We start from the raw sequence: 17,598 nt of genomic DNA, 5'->3' as shown, positions 1-17,598 counted from the left end.
ATATGATAGCTATTAGTCTTTTAACATGTTTTAATACTCTTGTTTAAGAGTCATCGTGTTTGAAAATCATATAGTTAGCATGGCCAGAAGGGAAGTCAGAAAAATCCCTTTTTTGGGGGGGGGGGCGGAGGGGTACCTAGCCAACTTTGGCTTATCTAGAAAGCTAATTAGGAAACATCTGTGAAGCTAATTGGAAACATTGTGAAGTACAGAGTTGGTTTGTCCAGGAACTTGGAAAACATCCTGAAAGAAGGCGGTGAGAGAACTAACTCATACTAATAAGAATGCATGGAGATATTAATATAAATTGTTGAGCTCATGCTTGGTTCAAAGGCAATTTTACTTACAAGTAATCCTTGTTTAGTGACCAATAACTCAGTTAAGTGTTTGCTAAACACTGAAATTGGGACTGCTTATGGTCTCACACTCACTTCAACTTCCCTTTGTTTTCAGGCCCGAGGTTATAAATGCAAGGATTGATTGCAAAGTTATCTTTTCATCATAAATGCAGAGTTGCTTACCAAGAACTACCTATATTAGATGGTGCTGGTGATGGAGGAATTGGATGCTTTCATCAATGTCTGGGCTAAGTTTTTCACTATGGCTGACAGTGATTTCTTGTATTGGGTTTATAATACCTCTAGATCAATCTGGACTTATCTTTTTGCTGCAGTTCACTCCATATGCCTAAGAGGAAATTTAATGCTCGGAAGATTGAACACTCCAATTCTACAAATATTAGAAGGTGGTGTTTGATGACACTAATATGCACTATATTTATCAAGCAACAGAGGTGAGACTTTCCAGCTTGGAACAAAAAAGGCTTTGCTGTCTTATGACTAATGCATAAATGTGAGAGGGAGTAGCAAGTAAAGATATAAATTGTGATATTGCTGTGATATCAAACATCATATGGTATTCATCTGAGGTAGTTTAGGACTGCTTTGGGAGTAGTTTTTGCCTAAGAGTTTATTTAAACTTTGGTTTAAGTAGCAGAGACTTTGAATTCCAAACACTGGCTTAGTGTTACTTGTGATCTGCTTCTTGACCTGGAAATAGTTTTTCAGAGGATGCTCCTCTCAAAATATTTATTGGGGAGGGTGTGTGTGTGTGTGTGTGTGGAAGGGGAGGAGGAGAAAACATAATGTACCATTTGAAATGTTATTGTGCCAGAGGGGTAAATGTAGTGCTACCTATTATATAAGCAGGCCCTTTCCCAGGGCTTCCTCTTTCAAAAGTTGGAACATCTATGCAATTAAAATAGAACTATTTTGAGTGGGCAGAGGAGGGTGAATAACCAATAAATCAGTTCTTTATTTTTGCTAAATAAACAACTTGAATAATTCTCCTAGCTGGGTAATGGCAACTAACATCTTACCTGATATGAAACAGAAGATGCTAATGTTAGGATGATGAAGTAGTTTCTTACCAGTGATTATATGTGAAAAACAGACCCGATTCCCTTAATGATAATCCAAGGGAACGTTGAAACGTCTGATGCATTTGTGGATACACACATTACTCAACATCTTTTGTGGGAGGGGGGCCAAATAACACCAGGGAGTAATAACCAGAAGGAGCTGGATTCACACACACACACAACCCGCATCCAAGATTATCAGACATGAAACAACACAGGGAAAAGAAAAGGGAATATAATTACGTCGCTCAGAATAAACGAGAAACCGTCCTTCCTATTATGACGTAACGCCGTCGCCACCATTATGAGGTAGCCTCGATCACGAGCGAGCTCGTAGCGGGCAACCTCCGATTTCGCCTGAAGGACCCCGAGGTACTTAATATCTAAATACGTTTCAGGGTCTCTTTCTTCTTTTTTATGCGAACTAGGTTATACCCCTCTCGGCCTCTCCGCAGTCCCTCCGCGGTGAAGGCGGGGGGGCCGATGCCCGCTGAGTCGTCCGGCGCAGGCGCTCAGGAGACATACCCAGCCCCGTGAGTGGAAGGGGCGGGGACAAACGCTTTGGGCCCTCGGCTCGGGTCCGCTCCGCCCCCAACTCTATAAAATGCAGCGGCCACAAGACGCTCCAGTGCGCCCTTAATTTGAGTTGGGTGGTGTGTCTTGCGGGGAGAGGCTAAAAGGCGCCACCGTTGCCGCCGCTACCGTTGCCGCCGCCGCTGTTGTGCTGCCTCACGGTGAGTGAGGCCGAGGCCTGGTTGAGGTTCGGGCCTCCTCAGCGGATGGTGAGGGCGAGAACAAAGTTAGGACCGTAAGGGCCGCGGAAGGGGGATGAAGCCTTGAGAACCTATCGCAGGTGGTTGCTAAGGGAGCGGCTCCCCCCCCACCCCTCGCGGGAAGGGGTGCGGAGACGCGCAGCCGAAGGGCCGCCTCCGCCATCTCTTCCAGCAGCCCGGCTCGTCCTGGAGAGGGAAAAAAGGGAGGGAAGGTGACCGACGCTAGGAATCCGCGCTCCTTTTAACAGTTCGTTCGCCTCCCGAGCCAGAGGAACGTTTCCCCATCCCGTTTCCCTCTTCTATTAAGGAAATAACGTATTTTTATTTATTTATTTTAAAAAAAAGAGTTGATGCTATGGGCTGCGTTTCTTGACGGCGTGTGAGTTTTTTGCAGGGCGTCTTTAATTTGCAAACGGTGCATACTTCAGAGGAGAGAGAGAGTGTTTTGCTGGAGCGAAGCAAGAAATACAATATAGTGAGTGAAATGAAAGGCTATAGGGCTGACGTAGCCAGCCGGGCACTTTACCTTGACTTGTTTTATGCAGAGGCTTTATGTACCCTAAAATGCTTAGTCACGATTGCCGTTTAATCCGAAGCTGCTTATAAAAAAGCTGTCCTTTAAACAATCTGGTGAGTTTTAAGTTTATTTGAAAAGAAAAAAAAAAGTAACAATGATAATGGACTGGATCCAAGCCTAGCCTTAGGATTTAATGATGTCCTAAGTCATGGGATTTAAATGATTATTAAAGTGTCCATTCAATTTAATGCATCTGTTTGTCTGAATAAACAGAGATTCATCTTGATCTCATGGCTACACAGTTAAAATGTTTATAACTGTCAGGTTTGTTTCTTAACAATACATGTATATTTCGTTTATTAAAAATGGTTATCGATTTTAATGGGAACTTTCCTTTATGAAAAATACCATGGAAACTGTTAATTATTGTGCCCTGAGCTCTCCAAAGTAGTATGCATCATTTGTGAATACTAAGAAATTTATTATACATAAATAAATTATAAATTTATTATTTTGTTTTAAGGGGTCACAGTAGTTAAAATCAAGAATTATGTTTAACCTTTAATCCAAAGTGGATTATGTAAGATTTGGATACTACTTGAACAATTCTGAGAATTTTCATATATTTAGTGATTTCTGGTTCTATACCTTGAAAAATAATTTGGGTTCCTCTTAAAAACACTCAATACTGGTTATGTAGCTGCTTTCATGATGCCTGATCATTTCCCAATACAGAACCGTAGTTGTTTCCCAAGTAGTGTGAAGAATGATGGTGTACAGTAGTTTGTTGAAAGTATAATATTATCATGTCAAAATGCCCAGTTAATTATCTCATTCTGTAAAATGAATGTCTGCTTTTGAAGCAAGGTACAAGCATATGCAATACACTGCCTTAAATAGGATAATACAAGTCAGATTTAGAATTTTAAGTAATTTTAGTCATAAATTTTTATTGGGCATGTGCAGCACTTTACATTGGAAAGTAAAAAGTTTTGGAACACTAAAAGATAAAAAAAATTAAACAAGCTTGTTGAAATACTTAATCAAAACATGTATTTTAGTTTTATGCACTAATATTCCATAATAAAGATTATGTTTAAGGAGGTGACACTGCAAATATAGTCAGAGTGAGCTGTAATCTGATCAGCCCTTTTTTTAGCCATTAATTTTAAGCAAACCATTACTTAGTCAGGGGATATAGCTTTATTGACCATGTTATGATAATGCAAAGATGGATGAAACAGCATTGTAAAACAAAAAATTAAATTTCTTTTGTAAATATGGTTTACTGTATTTTTTGATAGGAGATGCTAATGAAACTAAAATGTCATACATAAAAATATGGGTAAAATATATTTTATTCATTTACAGATGCCTTCAATTAAACTACAGAGCTCTGATGGAGAAATATTTGAAGTTGATGTTGAAATTGCAAAACAGTCTGTAACAATCAAGACTATGCTGGAAGGTATGAGCATCATAAAAGAGAAATGCTTTCTGTATTTCTGTTTTTGTCTCTCCATACACACCCTATAACCATTTTTAATTTGATAAATTGGATTTTAATCTTTGAATCAGTCTTGGGGATGTCTTCCTTTTCAAGGAAGGAAGACAAAAGAGGGTTTTTACAGCCTAATGGATTTCCTGAGACTAACAGCTTCTTGGCAAAGGTATGGGTAAGGTTGTCTAATTTTTGTTTTGAAGCTGATAGTGAATTCTTACTATGCCTTGCAATTGGGTTACAGTTAAATCTTGTGAAGCAATAAGATAAAGCTAATATAAAAGTGAAAGATATAGGAGTCCCAGTGGATTTTACTCCATTAGTTGTTGCTGACAATGGGGGATGGTGCTCATCTCCGTTTCAAGACCATTAAGCAAGTGCTGTCTGAAGACATTTCTGTGGTCATGTGTCCAGCATGACATCACTGAGCAGTGTTACCTTCCCACTGAAGTGGTACCTATTTATCTACTCATGTTTACATGCTTCCCAAGTGCTAGGTTGGCAGGAGCCGGGGCGAGGATGGGAGCTCAGCCCGTCACATGGCGCTTGGATCTTGAACCTGGCTGCCAGCTTTTCCAGCAAACGAGTCCAGCGCCTTAACTGCTGAGCCACCATGCCGCCATAAGGATAATACAAATAGATTGTGAAGTTTTGGAAGCAGTTAAGCCTTGCAGGATGACAGCTTAATTCTGCTTCTCAGCATATTAAAAAATTGATGAGGGAATTTAGCCAGATAACTTATTTTTTTTAATCAATTGTTCATAGACTTTGGAAAAAGAGCCTAGTAATATTTAAAGATTTCTTCCCATTTTCTTTTGATCATGTTGTGATTTTTTAAAATATACTGATTTGGCATTTTTATAATTCAATGCATTGTTGCAAGCTACTTTTACAGTTAATTTGAATGTTGGAGGAGTAAGCAGTATTTTGAAGAAATGTATTAATTTAGCCCTTTTCTCTGTCCATAAATGTTTATTTGTGATGTATACAAATTCTGTATTATAAACATTTTCTAAATTTCATTATCTCTCACTTTCAGTATAGGTAGTCTTTGAGCTATGACGGCAGTTATAAGCAATGTAGTCATAAAACAACATCACATGACTGTCAGTGATGGCAATTCCAGCAGTACCAGTAGTCATTGTTAAATGAGGATTATGTAGGTTGTTGAGAACCTCACATAATCATGATTTCCTATTTCTTGTTGGCTTTCCCCATTGCCTTTGCTTATAGGAGGCCAGCATGGAGCATCAGGAATCGTGAACATGTGACCAACAACATGCTATGGTTTAATTGTAAGCCAAGTGTTGAGAACCAAGATTGTAATCATGTGGGTATGGGAGCCCTATGATGGCTGGAACTTCACTGATCCATTTTAAGTACCCCGCTACAGTGTCGTAACTTTGAATGGTATTGAACCATTCAATACCATTCAAACCAGTCATAACCTGAGGACTAATTGTAATCATCCAGGTGATTCCTTGTCCCAGTAATAATAAGTAGAGAGGGGGAAATATGAAAACTTTTAAAATTTATTTTTGGAAATTTTTTATTTTGAATAATGTAGAAAATAAGTGAAAGGCATTAGTGTGTGTTTGGAAATTCATTGAATAACGAAATAAAACAATATATTCAGAAAGTGATGTTTTGTGTGATAAAAATATATATTCTCAGTCCCTTACTATCACTCCCAATTACCGTATTTTTTACACTATAAGACGCACCGGATCATAAAATGCACATTAGCTTTAGAGGAGGAAAAGAAGAAAAGAAATCTGCCTCTGCCTCCCAACATCCATCCGGTATTCATCTGGCTAGTGTCCTTGCAGCAAACACCAAACAGCCTGGTCAGCTTCAACACGTTATTGTAGCCCCAGCACGTGGCTCGTCAGGGCTCCGATCTGTTGCGCCCACCACTGGTCAACTGAGCTGAGCTGCTATCACCGTCGAACACTGGAACCTTCTCTGCCAAGCAGCTGGTTGGCAGTTGGATCTGGCTCCCGGAATACCGTTGATCAGCTGTTCTAGACGGTGGGGATCGTCACTGATCTCTGTCCGCCTAGAATAGCTGATCAACGGTATTCCGGGAGGCCGATCCAACCGCCAATCAGCTGCTCAGCAGTGAAGGCTCCAGCATTCCCTGGTGGCGGTCAGCAGTGGCAGCAGTGACAGGCAGCGGTGGTGACAGGTGTCACCGTCGTTTGCCGCCGCACGAACCCCCCCTCTCCCCACCGCAATATTCACTTTATAAGACGCACAGACATTTCCACCCACTTTTGGGGCGGGGGAATGTGTCTTATAGTGCAAAAAATACGGTAATATTTGCTTTATCTGATAAAGTGGATGACAACATTTAGAATATGTAAACTTCCTATGTTTTATTATGTTGGTGGTTTCTTCTATTTTAATTACTCTTGCCTGCCCACTTTTACTAAGTAGAGGAAAACAAAGTGATGCTACATTGTTTAGAGTTGAACAGCTTGTAGCTCCATTTGTAATATAAATTATTTTAAAATATATCCCATTCCCTAAATTGGTAAATTTTTGCATGAGATACATTGTTAAGTGAATATACCAAATATGTTGTTTCAAGTAACCCAAAGACATATTTGCTTTTATACTTTGTAACATCTTGATATATCTGTCCTCCATTTGTGTTATACTTGAACTTGTGCCACTTGTTCTGGTCTTGTTTCTTCACTGCTATTTCAGGGTATTAGGCAGCTGCTTTAAACCAGATAAATCCATCAATTAAAATGGATTAAAATGTACTTGCAGCTCTATTCGGTGTAAGCCTAGAAATATTTGTTTTAATCTCAATTTTTTCAGAACATAATGACATGTATATTATTATGTGCTTCGATAATCATAATAGCTTAGCAAAACTAAAATATAATATTCCTTTTATAGTTATCATTTAGCTCTATACAGGTTTTTATATTTTAGCACAACGGGACACAGAAACTTCAACTAATTTTAAATAAAATGATGCAATTATGTTTTATGATGGTAAAGGTTATGGGAAAATCATGCTTTATTTATTATCTGCATCCTTTTAAATATGGGTTATGTTTTTGAATTATTTGAAAGTTCTCAATAGTGGTAATTGGGACTGGAATTTTTGTTGCTAAACGATGCAGTAGTAAAGTATGATGTCACATGACCACAGGGATGGCAATTCTGGCAGTCACCATTGCCATTGTTAAGTGAGGATTGCAGGTTCTTAAGTTAGGATTGTGTTAACTATGACTTGTGACTGCCTATTAGCCTCCAACAAAGTCAGTGAGGAAGCCATTGGAAAGTTGCAAGTCCTGAGCAGAGAAATGCTATGGGTATGATTGGACTGGTGGTGGTTTGTGGCATCATGTGAGTGTGGGCAGCAAAAAGGGCACTGGTGGGCGGATGTGTGCTATGGAGTGTAATTGGTGAGATGCTATGGATTTGTAGCTCCATAGTAGGCCTCTCGAATGGAAAAAGTAGTGGGTATTTAAAGTAGTTAAGTCTGGGCCCTATCTAACAAAATAATATTCAGTGATGAAAACAAGTAAAGTTTTACACTTAGGACAAGAAAAACCTTGTCTTAAAGTGCACAGGTACAGAAAAGATAGTACTTGCGCAATAGCAGTAACTGCGAGAGGGATCTAGGAGTCCCAGGGACAACTATTTAAATATGAGTCAGCGTTATACTGCAGTCTGTCGAGATCCTTCTGGATCTTGAGCCTATGTTCTGGCGTGTTGGCTATTGCCAACAAATATAAATACAAATAAGCAAGAGAAACAGATCCATTTACAATTTTATCCCATGCGTATTTCCTTAGAAGGTCCTTAAGTTCTTTACTTCTATGAATATTTTATATTTTATGGCACAGATAATGGCCCATGATAATGTTAAAGTAGCAATATTAGAAACTGAGGGGTCTTTGGTGCTCTCCGAGCTTGTTTTCTTGCAAATGTTTCATTATCCTAAGTAGATAACATCATCAGTGCTAATCCTATGATTTTACCTAGTTAGGGTAATGAAACGTTTGCCAGAAAACAAGCAAGCTCAGAGAGCACCAAATATTCTACTTTATTAATAGTAGAAACTGTTTACTCATATCTCTTTACAGAGAAAAATAGCAGTGTTTTTTGGAAATTGCTAGGTTGTCTTAATTGTTGTATTAGTAAAATGGCTGCTAATATTTCATTGCTTGTTTTCCTTCTTAGACTTGGGAATGGATGACGAAGGAGATGATGATCCTGTTCCTCTTCCAAATGTTAATGCAGCTATATTAAAAAAGGTAATAATTCTATTTTAACGAAATACAGAATTTTCAAACAATCTGGTTTCACAATATAAATATGTTCTAAGCTAATTTTTATATTGAGAAGTAGTATATCTAGTGCTTGGCGAAGGCAGTTCTGTCTAAAAATTATTGGATGGATTATCATTTTAAGTTTATAGGTATATTCTTGTTTTTGCTGCAGAGCTCTATTCATTTGGGACATCTATACTGCAGAGTAAAAGTGCTGGTGTTAATTATAGTATCCTCCCTGGCTTGGCACCTGGGTACTTTGAAAACTGTTTTGTCCAATCAGATTCAGCCTGCCCTGTTATAACATGGAAGAGAGATGCTCCTTGTCTCACATTTTTGGGATTTTAGGCGACCTGAAGCTAGAAAGTGCTGCTTCGTAGCAGTGTCTGTGTAATGGAATGAGCTTCCCATTGAAATCAGACTTCTCTCTGGTACTTTTTAAAAAGCTACTGTATTAAAAATGGAGCTTTTTCAGAGACAGCTTCTGTAACTTCATCTGCATCTCTTTGATTTTGTAATTTGGACTGTAGATTGTTTTAATTCTGTTGTTTTTATTGTGATATTGTAAAACATGATTTATGAGATTGTGATGGGATCAAATTAAATAGATTTTGTTGTGCATGATATCATGATTAACTGAAGATCTTGAATTTCTGTACAATGTTAAATGCTGAAGCTAGGAGGCCATCTTTGGATGAGTTTTTTTCCACACTGTGCAGTTTATTATTGACATTCATCCAGTAGTTGTTTCCATAGAACAATAGACTATAGTATTTAATATCGGTTAAGTTCTAATTATTGGCTTACATTGTACGTGTTTTACGATAACGTATATTACTGAATATTTTCTTTGAGCTACTTAGATTTTGAAAGATTGATTACAAATGCCTTTACATTATTTTGATCAATAATTAAACAATTCTTCAATGCAAAAATTAGGCTCGTTCATTTTTTTGGAGCTGACTCCTTTTGGATTAGTTTTTCTAGTTGGAGTGCTTTTGTATCCTTCGTTGCTTTTGAAACGACAGTTCTCTGGTCAAGAATGCCATTGTCTAGCTTTGCCATTGTAACATCTATACCATTTCTGGAAAGTGCAAGTTTGTTTATGTTGATACCGAGAGTGATTAAAACATTTCTTATATAGATTGCTGCAGTGCGCTTCACATGAGGCTGACCTTGAATCTTTGGAAGTTGCAGTTAGTGCAAATATGACAGCATTCTGGCATGCATTTTGTTGTCCATTTTGTGCCATTTTTGTTGTCCATTTTGTGCCATTCTATCACTTGCATTGATACAATTTTTATTCTAATTATATTATTTATATTTGGTTTACTTTTAGGCAGATGGTTTATTTTAACTTTGTACTTTTCAAATGTTTAAAATTAGACTTAATTTTTTAAAGAGTAGTTTGTATTCATTGGTTTCTGTACTGGAAGATAGTTCAAAAACCAGGTTTCCTCGAAAATAAGACCCTGTCTTACATTTTTTTGAACCCTGAAATAAGCTCATTGCCATGCGCTCAAAAGTCCAATTGGGCTTATCAGGGGATGCCTTATTTTGAGGGAAACAGGATAGTTGTAGAAAAACAAAATATTTGGTTATATAGTTAATATCAGTGTAATATTCTGGCAAAATTGTTACAGGATTTATCGCTAATCTGTTCTTTCTGTATTTTTAGACATAACAAAATAGAAATTTGCATTATTTTTACATTATTGAAAATAATTTTCCACAGTTGAAAGTATTTTTCTAGGAAGTAGCTAAACCAAACTATTTTAGCTAGGAGCATATCTGTTGATTATTTTTACTGTTTTATTTCATATTTCTGAATATTTTTCTGTAAATCCTTTGTATTAGTGTAATTAGTCCTGGAATTTAGAACAATAAAGTATATAAAAATATGTAGAATCTAATTCATATTTTCTACTTTTCTATCTCTGAAAGATTGGTACTTTAGCATTGTGAGCATGCTTACTTTGAAAATGGTACAGCTTTTTGTTTAAACCCATAAATCATGTTTGCAGTATTGTGCTAAGCAATGTTTATACAAAAGCTTTGTGGATGCTGGTAGAGCGCTAGTTTAGTGCAGTAGAAAACAAAACAAATTTTATAAAGCTTTTCCATAACGTATTTCAATTTCCAAAGGTGATTCAGTGGTGTACCCATCATAAAGATGATCCACCTCCTCCTGAGGATGATGAGAACAAAGAGAAACGAACAGATGATATCCCTGTGTGGGATCAAGAATTTCTCAAAGTAGACCAAGGAACTCTCTTTGAACTCATCCTGGTAAGTTGGTCTGCAACCTTAAACACTCAGAGTCACTTGGGCCAGTTTCCCACAAAGAGAAAACACTGTGAGCAACAAAACCTGGGTGGGCATGGCCAACTCAACATCACTCACCCGCTCCCAGTCACATGACACCCCCCCAGCCACGCCTACCAGGTTTTGTGGCTTCAGGTATTTTCTTTTAAACAGCTCTCTCTCTCCCCCCCTTTCTCCCTCTCCCTTTCTTATCTCTTTCTCCCTCCCTCTACCTATCTCCCTCTCTCATCTTTCTCCCTTTTTCTTTCCCCCCTCTCCCTTTCTCCTCTTTCTCCCTCTCTTTCTTTCTCCCTCTCTCTCTCTTTCTCCCTCTCTCTCTCTCGCATCTTTCTCCCTCTTTCTCATCTTTCTCCCCCATCTCTTTCTCCCTTTCTCATCTTTCTCCCCCATCTCTCTTTCTCTTTCTTTCCCAGATAAATGAAGCTCTTTTGTCCCCCTGCTGTGGCTCCCTGTCGGCTGGCTGCCCCCCGTCCCTCCTCCTCCCCTCCTCCTCATTCCTCACCTGCCCTGAGAAGAGAAGGGTGGTGGAGGCGGATGGAGACTCACTCTGTATTTCAGAGCGGAAGCGAAGTGCCCCTGTACTTGCCTCTTTTTCCTTGTTGGGAGATGCATGACTTTCTCCACCCCGAGACACCGTCTGGGCCGCCCCAGCTGATGATCCGCATTGTAATGGGCTCCAGGAGTAGTAGTAGGAGGGGATGCCGTCTCTCCCATTGTGCAGGGTGCTAAGTTTAAATGCAAGAGCAGCAAGCAGCCATGGAGGCAGCGAGAGGAATATGGGGAGACGCGCGACTTTGTCCCCCACTCCAGACACTGGCTGGGGTGTGTCTCCCCATATTCCTCTTGCCGCCTCCTTGGCTGCTTGGTGCTCTTCCACTTAAACTTAGCGCGTTGCACAATGGGGGAGATGGTGTCCCGTCCTCCTCCTCCTCCTCCTCCTGGAGCCCATTACAACACACAGCATTGGTTGCAGCCAGGCAACCCAGCCAGTGTCTTGGCGCAGAGCAAAGTCACGCGTCTCCCCCAGCGACTGAAGTGTGCACAGCACCAACAAGTCCAGAAAAAGAGACAAGTAGAGGGGTGCTTCGCTCCTGCTCTGGAATACGGAGGAAGTCTCCATCCACCGCAATTGCCCTCCTTTTCTCAGGGGAGGAGAGGGGCCACCCAGTGATGGGAGCATTTGACAGGGAGCCGCAGGAGAGAGCCCAAAGAGCAACAGGTTGCCGACCCCCGGTCTAGTATATCCCGCTTCACTGATATTTTCAGACTAATGAAATATTAGAGTATAATAGGGTTTGTATGTATTTTAATATCGTAAATACTTTGCAGTTGGGTTAAGCAAAATGCCCTAAAATCTAAAATATCAAATGTCAAAGATAAGCATCATGATTGTAAAAATGCAGAGAGAGATAACGCAAGCAACTCAGTAAAAACACAATTTAAAGCAGGCCTCTCCACCTTTTGGGCAGCAGAAACCAGTTCTATGGAGAGCAGCTTTTTTGCAGACCAGAGAAGGTGTGGTTTTGTGTGCTGCCTGCATCCTGCAGATGGGACTTCACTTGTTTGCACAGCCCGGTTTCTGGCATGCTGCGGTCCAGTCCTGGTCCACAGACTGGGGGGTTGGGGACTCCGACTTAAAGTATATATAATTATCTATGCCTACAGCATTCAAGGCTGAGATTTGGGTTAGTTTATCTCAGAAGTTTAAACAAGAGAAAGTACATATGTTAACATATGGTTTGTAGTTCTTGCTGCTTTTTGAAAGCTCAGCAAAACTAGTTGAAAATGAAAACCTGATATATTGTATCTTGTGGAATATGTATTCCAAAGTACAGAATTCATAACAGCACTGTGAAATTTTAACTGGAAGTCCTTACAAAATCTGTAAATGGGAGATAGGCTTGTTATTGCCATTAGCAATAATATTTCTAGATCGAGCAAGAAAATAGTTACATCAGACTTCATTTCATTTATCATTAGTTGCTATTGTGTATGATTACTGCTAGAAATATAATGTGCACTATTATATAATGGAGCATTGATTTGCAGAGTCTTTAAAAATCTGTTGCTTTCTATAAAGGCTGCAAACTACTTAGACATCAAAGGCTTACTGGATGTGACATGCAAGACTGTTGCAAATATGATTAAAGGAAAAACACCAGAAGAAATCCGCAAGACTTTCAATATTAAAAATGACTTCACTGAGGAGGAGGAAGCCCAGGTATGTCAAGCCCTTTTACTTAAAACAAAATCTATTTTCTATTTAATCCTACAACTATTTTAGCTTCTGTAGGCTTAAAATAGTTGCTTTCTGTTGATTAATGTATACATAGTTTGTTGTGAAGCTGGTATTGCAGTAAGACTCTAAACCAGGGCTGTCAAACTCGCGTCGTCACATGATGTATCGGGAGTTTTCTCCCCTTTGCTAAGATGGGTGGTGGGCGGAGCCAGCACGGGATGCATCTGATCCATGGGCCGCGAGTTTGACACCCTGCTCTAAACTATTTGTTTTTATAGACAACGAATACTTATTTTGCAGTTCAGTCTTCATATAATTAAAATCAAATGATGGCTAAAATAAATCTGTGCTCTAATTTGTCCCATTCACTGACTTTGCTGGGAAAAGAAGTCTCAGGCAAGCTAGCTTACTATTCGTTTGTATTGATACACTATTGCTATTCTTTCATTAGGGAGTTTAGAACTACAGTATATATAAAAACAGATTTTTTACATACGCAAATCAAATTGTTATTCTAGACATAGAACTTAGCACCTCTTAAGTTTTTTCCCTTGGCTGTCATCACTTAGGGACTTGTCCCTTCTAAGACAAGATATTTTATGCAGAATAATTCACCTAGTCTCTCTGATACCAAGACAGTGATGGCAGAATAAGCAGAATTTCTGCAAGGAGCATTGCCAGTACAGGGGACTCTGTGGATTTTACTCCAGTAGTTGCTGCTGATTATAGGGGGCGGTTCAAGAGAGAGAAAAAGAAAAAAAGAGCATTTTATGGAAAAATGTTAGGAAGAAAAAAATCAGGGATAAAGGAGATGCCTTGCAAAATATTTTATTAATTTTTTATTTATTGCTGATTAAAGATGAGTTAGAGTAGGTTGCCTGACACAATCTAGATTTTAGACTACAGTGCCATATGCATGGCCTATAGTAGCACTATTGAGAAAAACACTTAGCAGTTATTTAGCCTAAGTTTATAGTTTCAGTCTTGCTATTGTTAGATTCCAATTCTTTACTACAGAATCACTGTGTGATTGTTTATAATTCTTTTTAATACTATCACTATAATTGTTGGACTGCAAAGAAAATTTTTAGACATAAGTCCTACCATTTATCCATTTTATTTCAAGCGATCATTTAGCATGTTGAAAATAACTGCTAGTGTCCTGCAACCAGTAATCAAGCTAATAAAACCCATTTCTTCACCCCAGATTTTTACCCATCTTTGATTTTCTGTTGGCAGAATGAGTTTGTCATGTTAAAAAGTTGCATGCAGTCAGTTCTAAAATAGTCATAACTATATTTCCATAAATATGGATATATTAGTTTTATACAATGGTACACTTATTTTTAAATACTACTTGATATCTGGAAGACATCTGAAGTGGGGAAATAATTTGAATCACAGGGGTGCTATTAATTCACAGTAAATATCTATAATAGATATATAAATATCTAGAAGACATATTTGATATTGCTCTTCAGGTGTAATTGTAAGATTCATCTTTATTTTTAGGTACGCAAAGAAAACCAGTGGTGTGAAGAGAAGTGAAGCTTTGTGCCTGATACCTAACAACACTGTAAGGATTGTTCCAAATATCAGTTGCACTGCTCTGTTTATAATTGTTAATATTAGACAAATGCAGCAGCAAATGAAGTTGTACTAGTCTGGTGGTGTTCTCTTTGCATGTGTAACGTTTGAATATAGATTTAAATTCTATGGTTTAATCAGTGTAATCTGATTTCCTTATTTTTCCTCTTCTCTAAATAAAACTAAACTCCATGCAAGTTCTGTATGGCAATTAGCACTGCAAACTAGACCTTCTGTGCTTCTGAATGTTTCACTGTCACATTAAAATCCTCAGCATGTCAGAATTCAGAAGTCTCTGAACTTGTAAATAAAATTACTTGCAAAAGTTTTCTGAAACTGAATCAGTGAAGCCTACTTTTATTCTTGGAGTAAGAGCCACAAAATGTTTTGAAAAACAAGTTGGAATAATTGTTTTGGGATTCTTCCATTCTACATCTTTTGTAGTAGTTACATTATTAAAACACTAAAGCAAATTAGCTCTTCTTGATACCTACCATTCTAATCTAATATAGGTGTGACCCTGGTAGCGCCTGGGCAGTTAGAGCTCTCTTCTGGCTAAATACTTGTAGTTTCTGTAAAGAAGCATAGTATTTGGTATGTACGTATTTTTAAAATCAATAAAAATTTGAGTATTTGATCAAAAATAGATTTCTAAAAACAATTTCTTGGACAGTTAATATCTGTTTTAGTATTTCCTTATAGCTATCAGAAACTACATCAGATTGCAGCGATTTATCACTGCATGCTGAGTGGTGATATTGATGTATTATTTAAGTTCATAACACTTGCCAGTAGGATAGTAATTTTTTCATTCTTTGTGATTCTGTTTAGGGGTTAGAGGAGAGAGATGTAATAAGCAGATCCCATTTCTGTATTAACACTAGGTAGAATAAAAGTTAAATATTTAAAAATCAGTGATGACCTTAAGCATTTCATGTACAGTAAAGAATTTTAACATTTAACTATGCATAACGAAGTGCATATACTGGGCAATTTAAATAAAAAAATAAAAATAAAATAAAATAAATTTCACAAATTTGGTCATTATCAGAAGTAATAAAGACATTTTTTTTAATAAAATGGTTGCCAAAAAGATTAATTACTAGTAATATTTTAATAATATAAAAATAATTGGGTTTCCTACAAAATAGTTCACACACCACTATAAGTTTATCTACTGAGGATAAAATGAGTAATGGAGTTTTAGAATTTGTCTCTTTTCAACGTGTCACAATTAGATGCCAGGGTGATGAAAAAACAATCAAAAACATGACAGCAATGGAATCTTATTTTTGAACAAAGTCTCTGTTCCAATCCATCCACTACTATTTCTATCATTTAAGTGTGCCTTAAATGTTTTACTTTTGTATACATACATTGCTATTTTCAAGGTAAAGTTTCGGAACACACTTTGGCAGCCTACTGAGCCCAGCATGGTGTAGCATTGAAATCTGTCTTGAGAGGATAGCAATGTTCTATTGTAAAAAAACAAAAACAAAAAAGTAATACAAATCCCCATGATTTTTCAGTCATTCTCATTGTTCAGCTGTTATAAGGGAGCAAGTAGTAAGGAGAATTGAAACTATTGCCTTGATAGGAATTGGCATCTGTCTGGAAATTTGGGTGAAATCCATGCTTTTTTGGGCATATGAACAAGAAGGGCAGAGAGCTTAGAGCCCAAAAGAGTAGTAATAGAGACTTCTCGGTAGATTTTTAAAAAAATGTATATTGTTTGTTTTACAACTTCAGAAACTTAGTTCTGTTCATAATTATGCTGGTTCCTTCCAACTACATTGCTGTGTGAGAACTGAGATCAAAGCAGTGTGGCTGACTGTCATCTCGCAGTATGCACTTTGGCAAATTACCCTAGACTTTTTCATCAATGAAGAACAGCTGTTCACCTACTTTGTTTTTCACTCCTTTGACCTGAAGAAAAGTTAGGGACTGTCCCAAGATAGCATTTCTCTTTTAATCTTAAAGGGAAGCTCAGCCTAGGTGTTTTTACCCATCATGCTTTTTCCAGCCAAAGAATCAAGTTTCACATACAGTAGTGGTCAAGTCACCAGGGTGTAAACTATGAGTTCTAGTTCTACCTTAAGTATGAAATTAGGTGGGTGACTTTGGACCAGTTGTGTTATTTCAGCTCTACAAAGAAATACTTCTGAACACCTTGCCAAGAAAATTGCAGTCCAGGCATCAACATTGACTTGAAGGTGCCATTTGCCTTCTAATAATGGCCGATGCAAAAATGAGACTCAATCTGTTTTAGCCATATGAAGAAGAATTCAACTGGGTTTTTTCAAGTGGCTGCTACAGACTCATTTGGGGAGGCACAGTTTAACTGTAGGAACCAGTCTGAGCATTGAATAATATAAATTAGTGAAATGTCACTTTAAAATAGTTGGAGATACATATTTACTTCATGTACTTCACTCAGAGTTGAAGATCACAGCTGATATACCATTGTATATGTATAGTGAATAAGAGGGGCGCTCACACAAAATCAGGCAGCAACACCTGTATGTTGCATCTACAGTGCCTTTATTAGATTTAACATAACCACAGCTTTTCTCTCAACTGCTATAGCCATATCCACTTGAGACCCCTGCCCTGAAATAGTATTTTTTTTTTTGTAGGAAGAAAATTATGAATTATAAAGAAAATAGGTAGAACGGTCAATTTTCACTGCCATTGTCAAGTGGCTAACTAGATCTAGCTTTGTTGATTTATGTACATAAGATGCTGGTGTTGATTGAAGTTTTTGCACACTGTCTTTAAGAATAAAGTCCTTTTAACACTGTTAGATAATGTGCTAAATATTCAATTTTAAATTTGAATGCTTGAATCTAAAATTATTGTGGCTCATTGGTTTTCTTCACAAACTATGTCATGGTCACATTTTTGTAATATATGGAAATATGCACAGAAAAATATAACATTG

At 37.8% G+C, this 17,598-nt stretch overlaps 1 protein-coding gene across 5 annotated transcripts; it reads left to right on the top strand.

Annotated features, from left to right (window-relative positions):
- Positions 1–1,823: 1,823 nt before the first annotated feature.
- Positions 1,824–14,998, top strand: SKP1 (S-phase kinase associated protein 1). Of its 5 annotated transcripts, none has more exons than XM_034404051.2 (6): positions 1,824–2,154; positions 4,082–4,178; positions 8,418–8,491; positions 10,652–10,795; positions 12,912–13,052; positions 14,583–14,998. In XM_034404051.2, the coding sequence occupies exons 2-6, from the start codon at positions 4,082–4,084 to the stop codon at positions 14,616–14,618; spliced, it is 492 nt and encodes a 163-aa protein (XP_034259942.1). In that variant the 5' UTR covers positions 1,824–2,154; the 3' UTR covers positions 14,619–14,998. The 5 variants fall into 5 exon arrangements, with proteins under 5 accessions (XP_034259942.1, XP_087743568.1, XP_034259933.1 ...); XM_034404042.2 differs by having other exon boundaries at positions 2,014–2,202; XM_087887444.1 differs by lacking the exon at positions 1,824–2,154 and adding an exon at positions 2,316–2,823.
- Positions 14,999–17,598: the final 2,600 nt, after the last annotated feature.

The sequence above is a fragment of the Pantherophis guttatus genome, chromosome 2, assembly GCF_059756535.1.
Source record: "Pantherophis guttatus breed Tessera chromosome 2, ASM5975653v1, whole genome shotgun sequence".
Lineage (NCBI taxonomy): Eukaryota > Metazoa > Chordata > Lepidosauria > Squamata > Colubridae > Pantherophis > Pantherophis guttatus.
Note: the sequence above shows the minus strand (reverse complement) of the source record. Positions and strands in the feature narration are given on the sequence as shown.

Bases quoted from the DNA above. Each gene is read 5' to 3' on its own strand.
- SKP1 (XM_087887441.1), top strand. The intron at 8,492-10,651 runs GTAATAATTCTA...CAATTTCCAAAG, and splicing joins ATGCAGCTATATTAAAAAAG to GTGATTCAGTGGTGTACCCA. The intron at 10,796-12,911 runs GTAAGTTGGTCT...CTTTCTATAAAG, and splicing joins CTCTCTTTGAACTCATCCTG to GCTGCAAACTACTTAGACAT.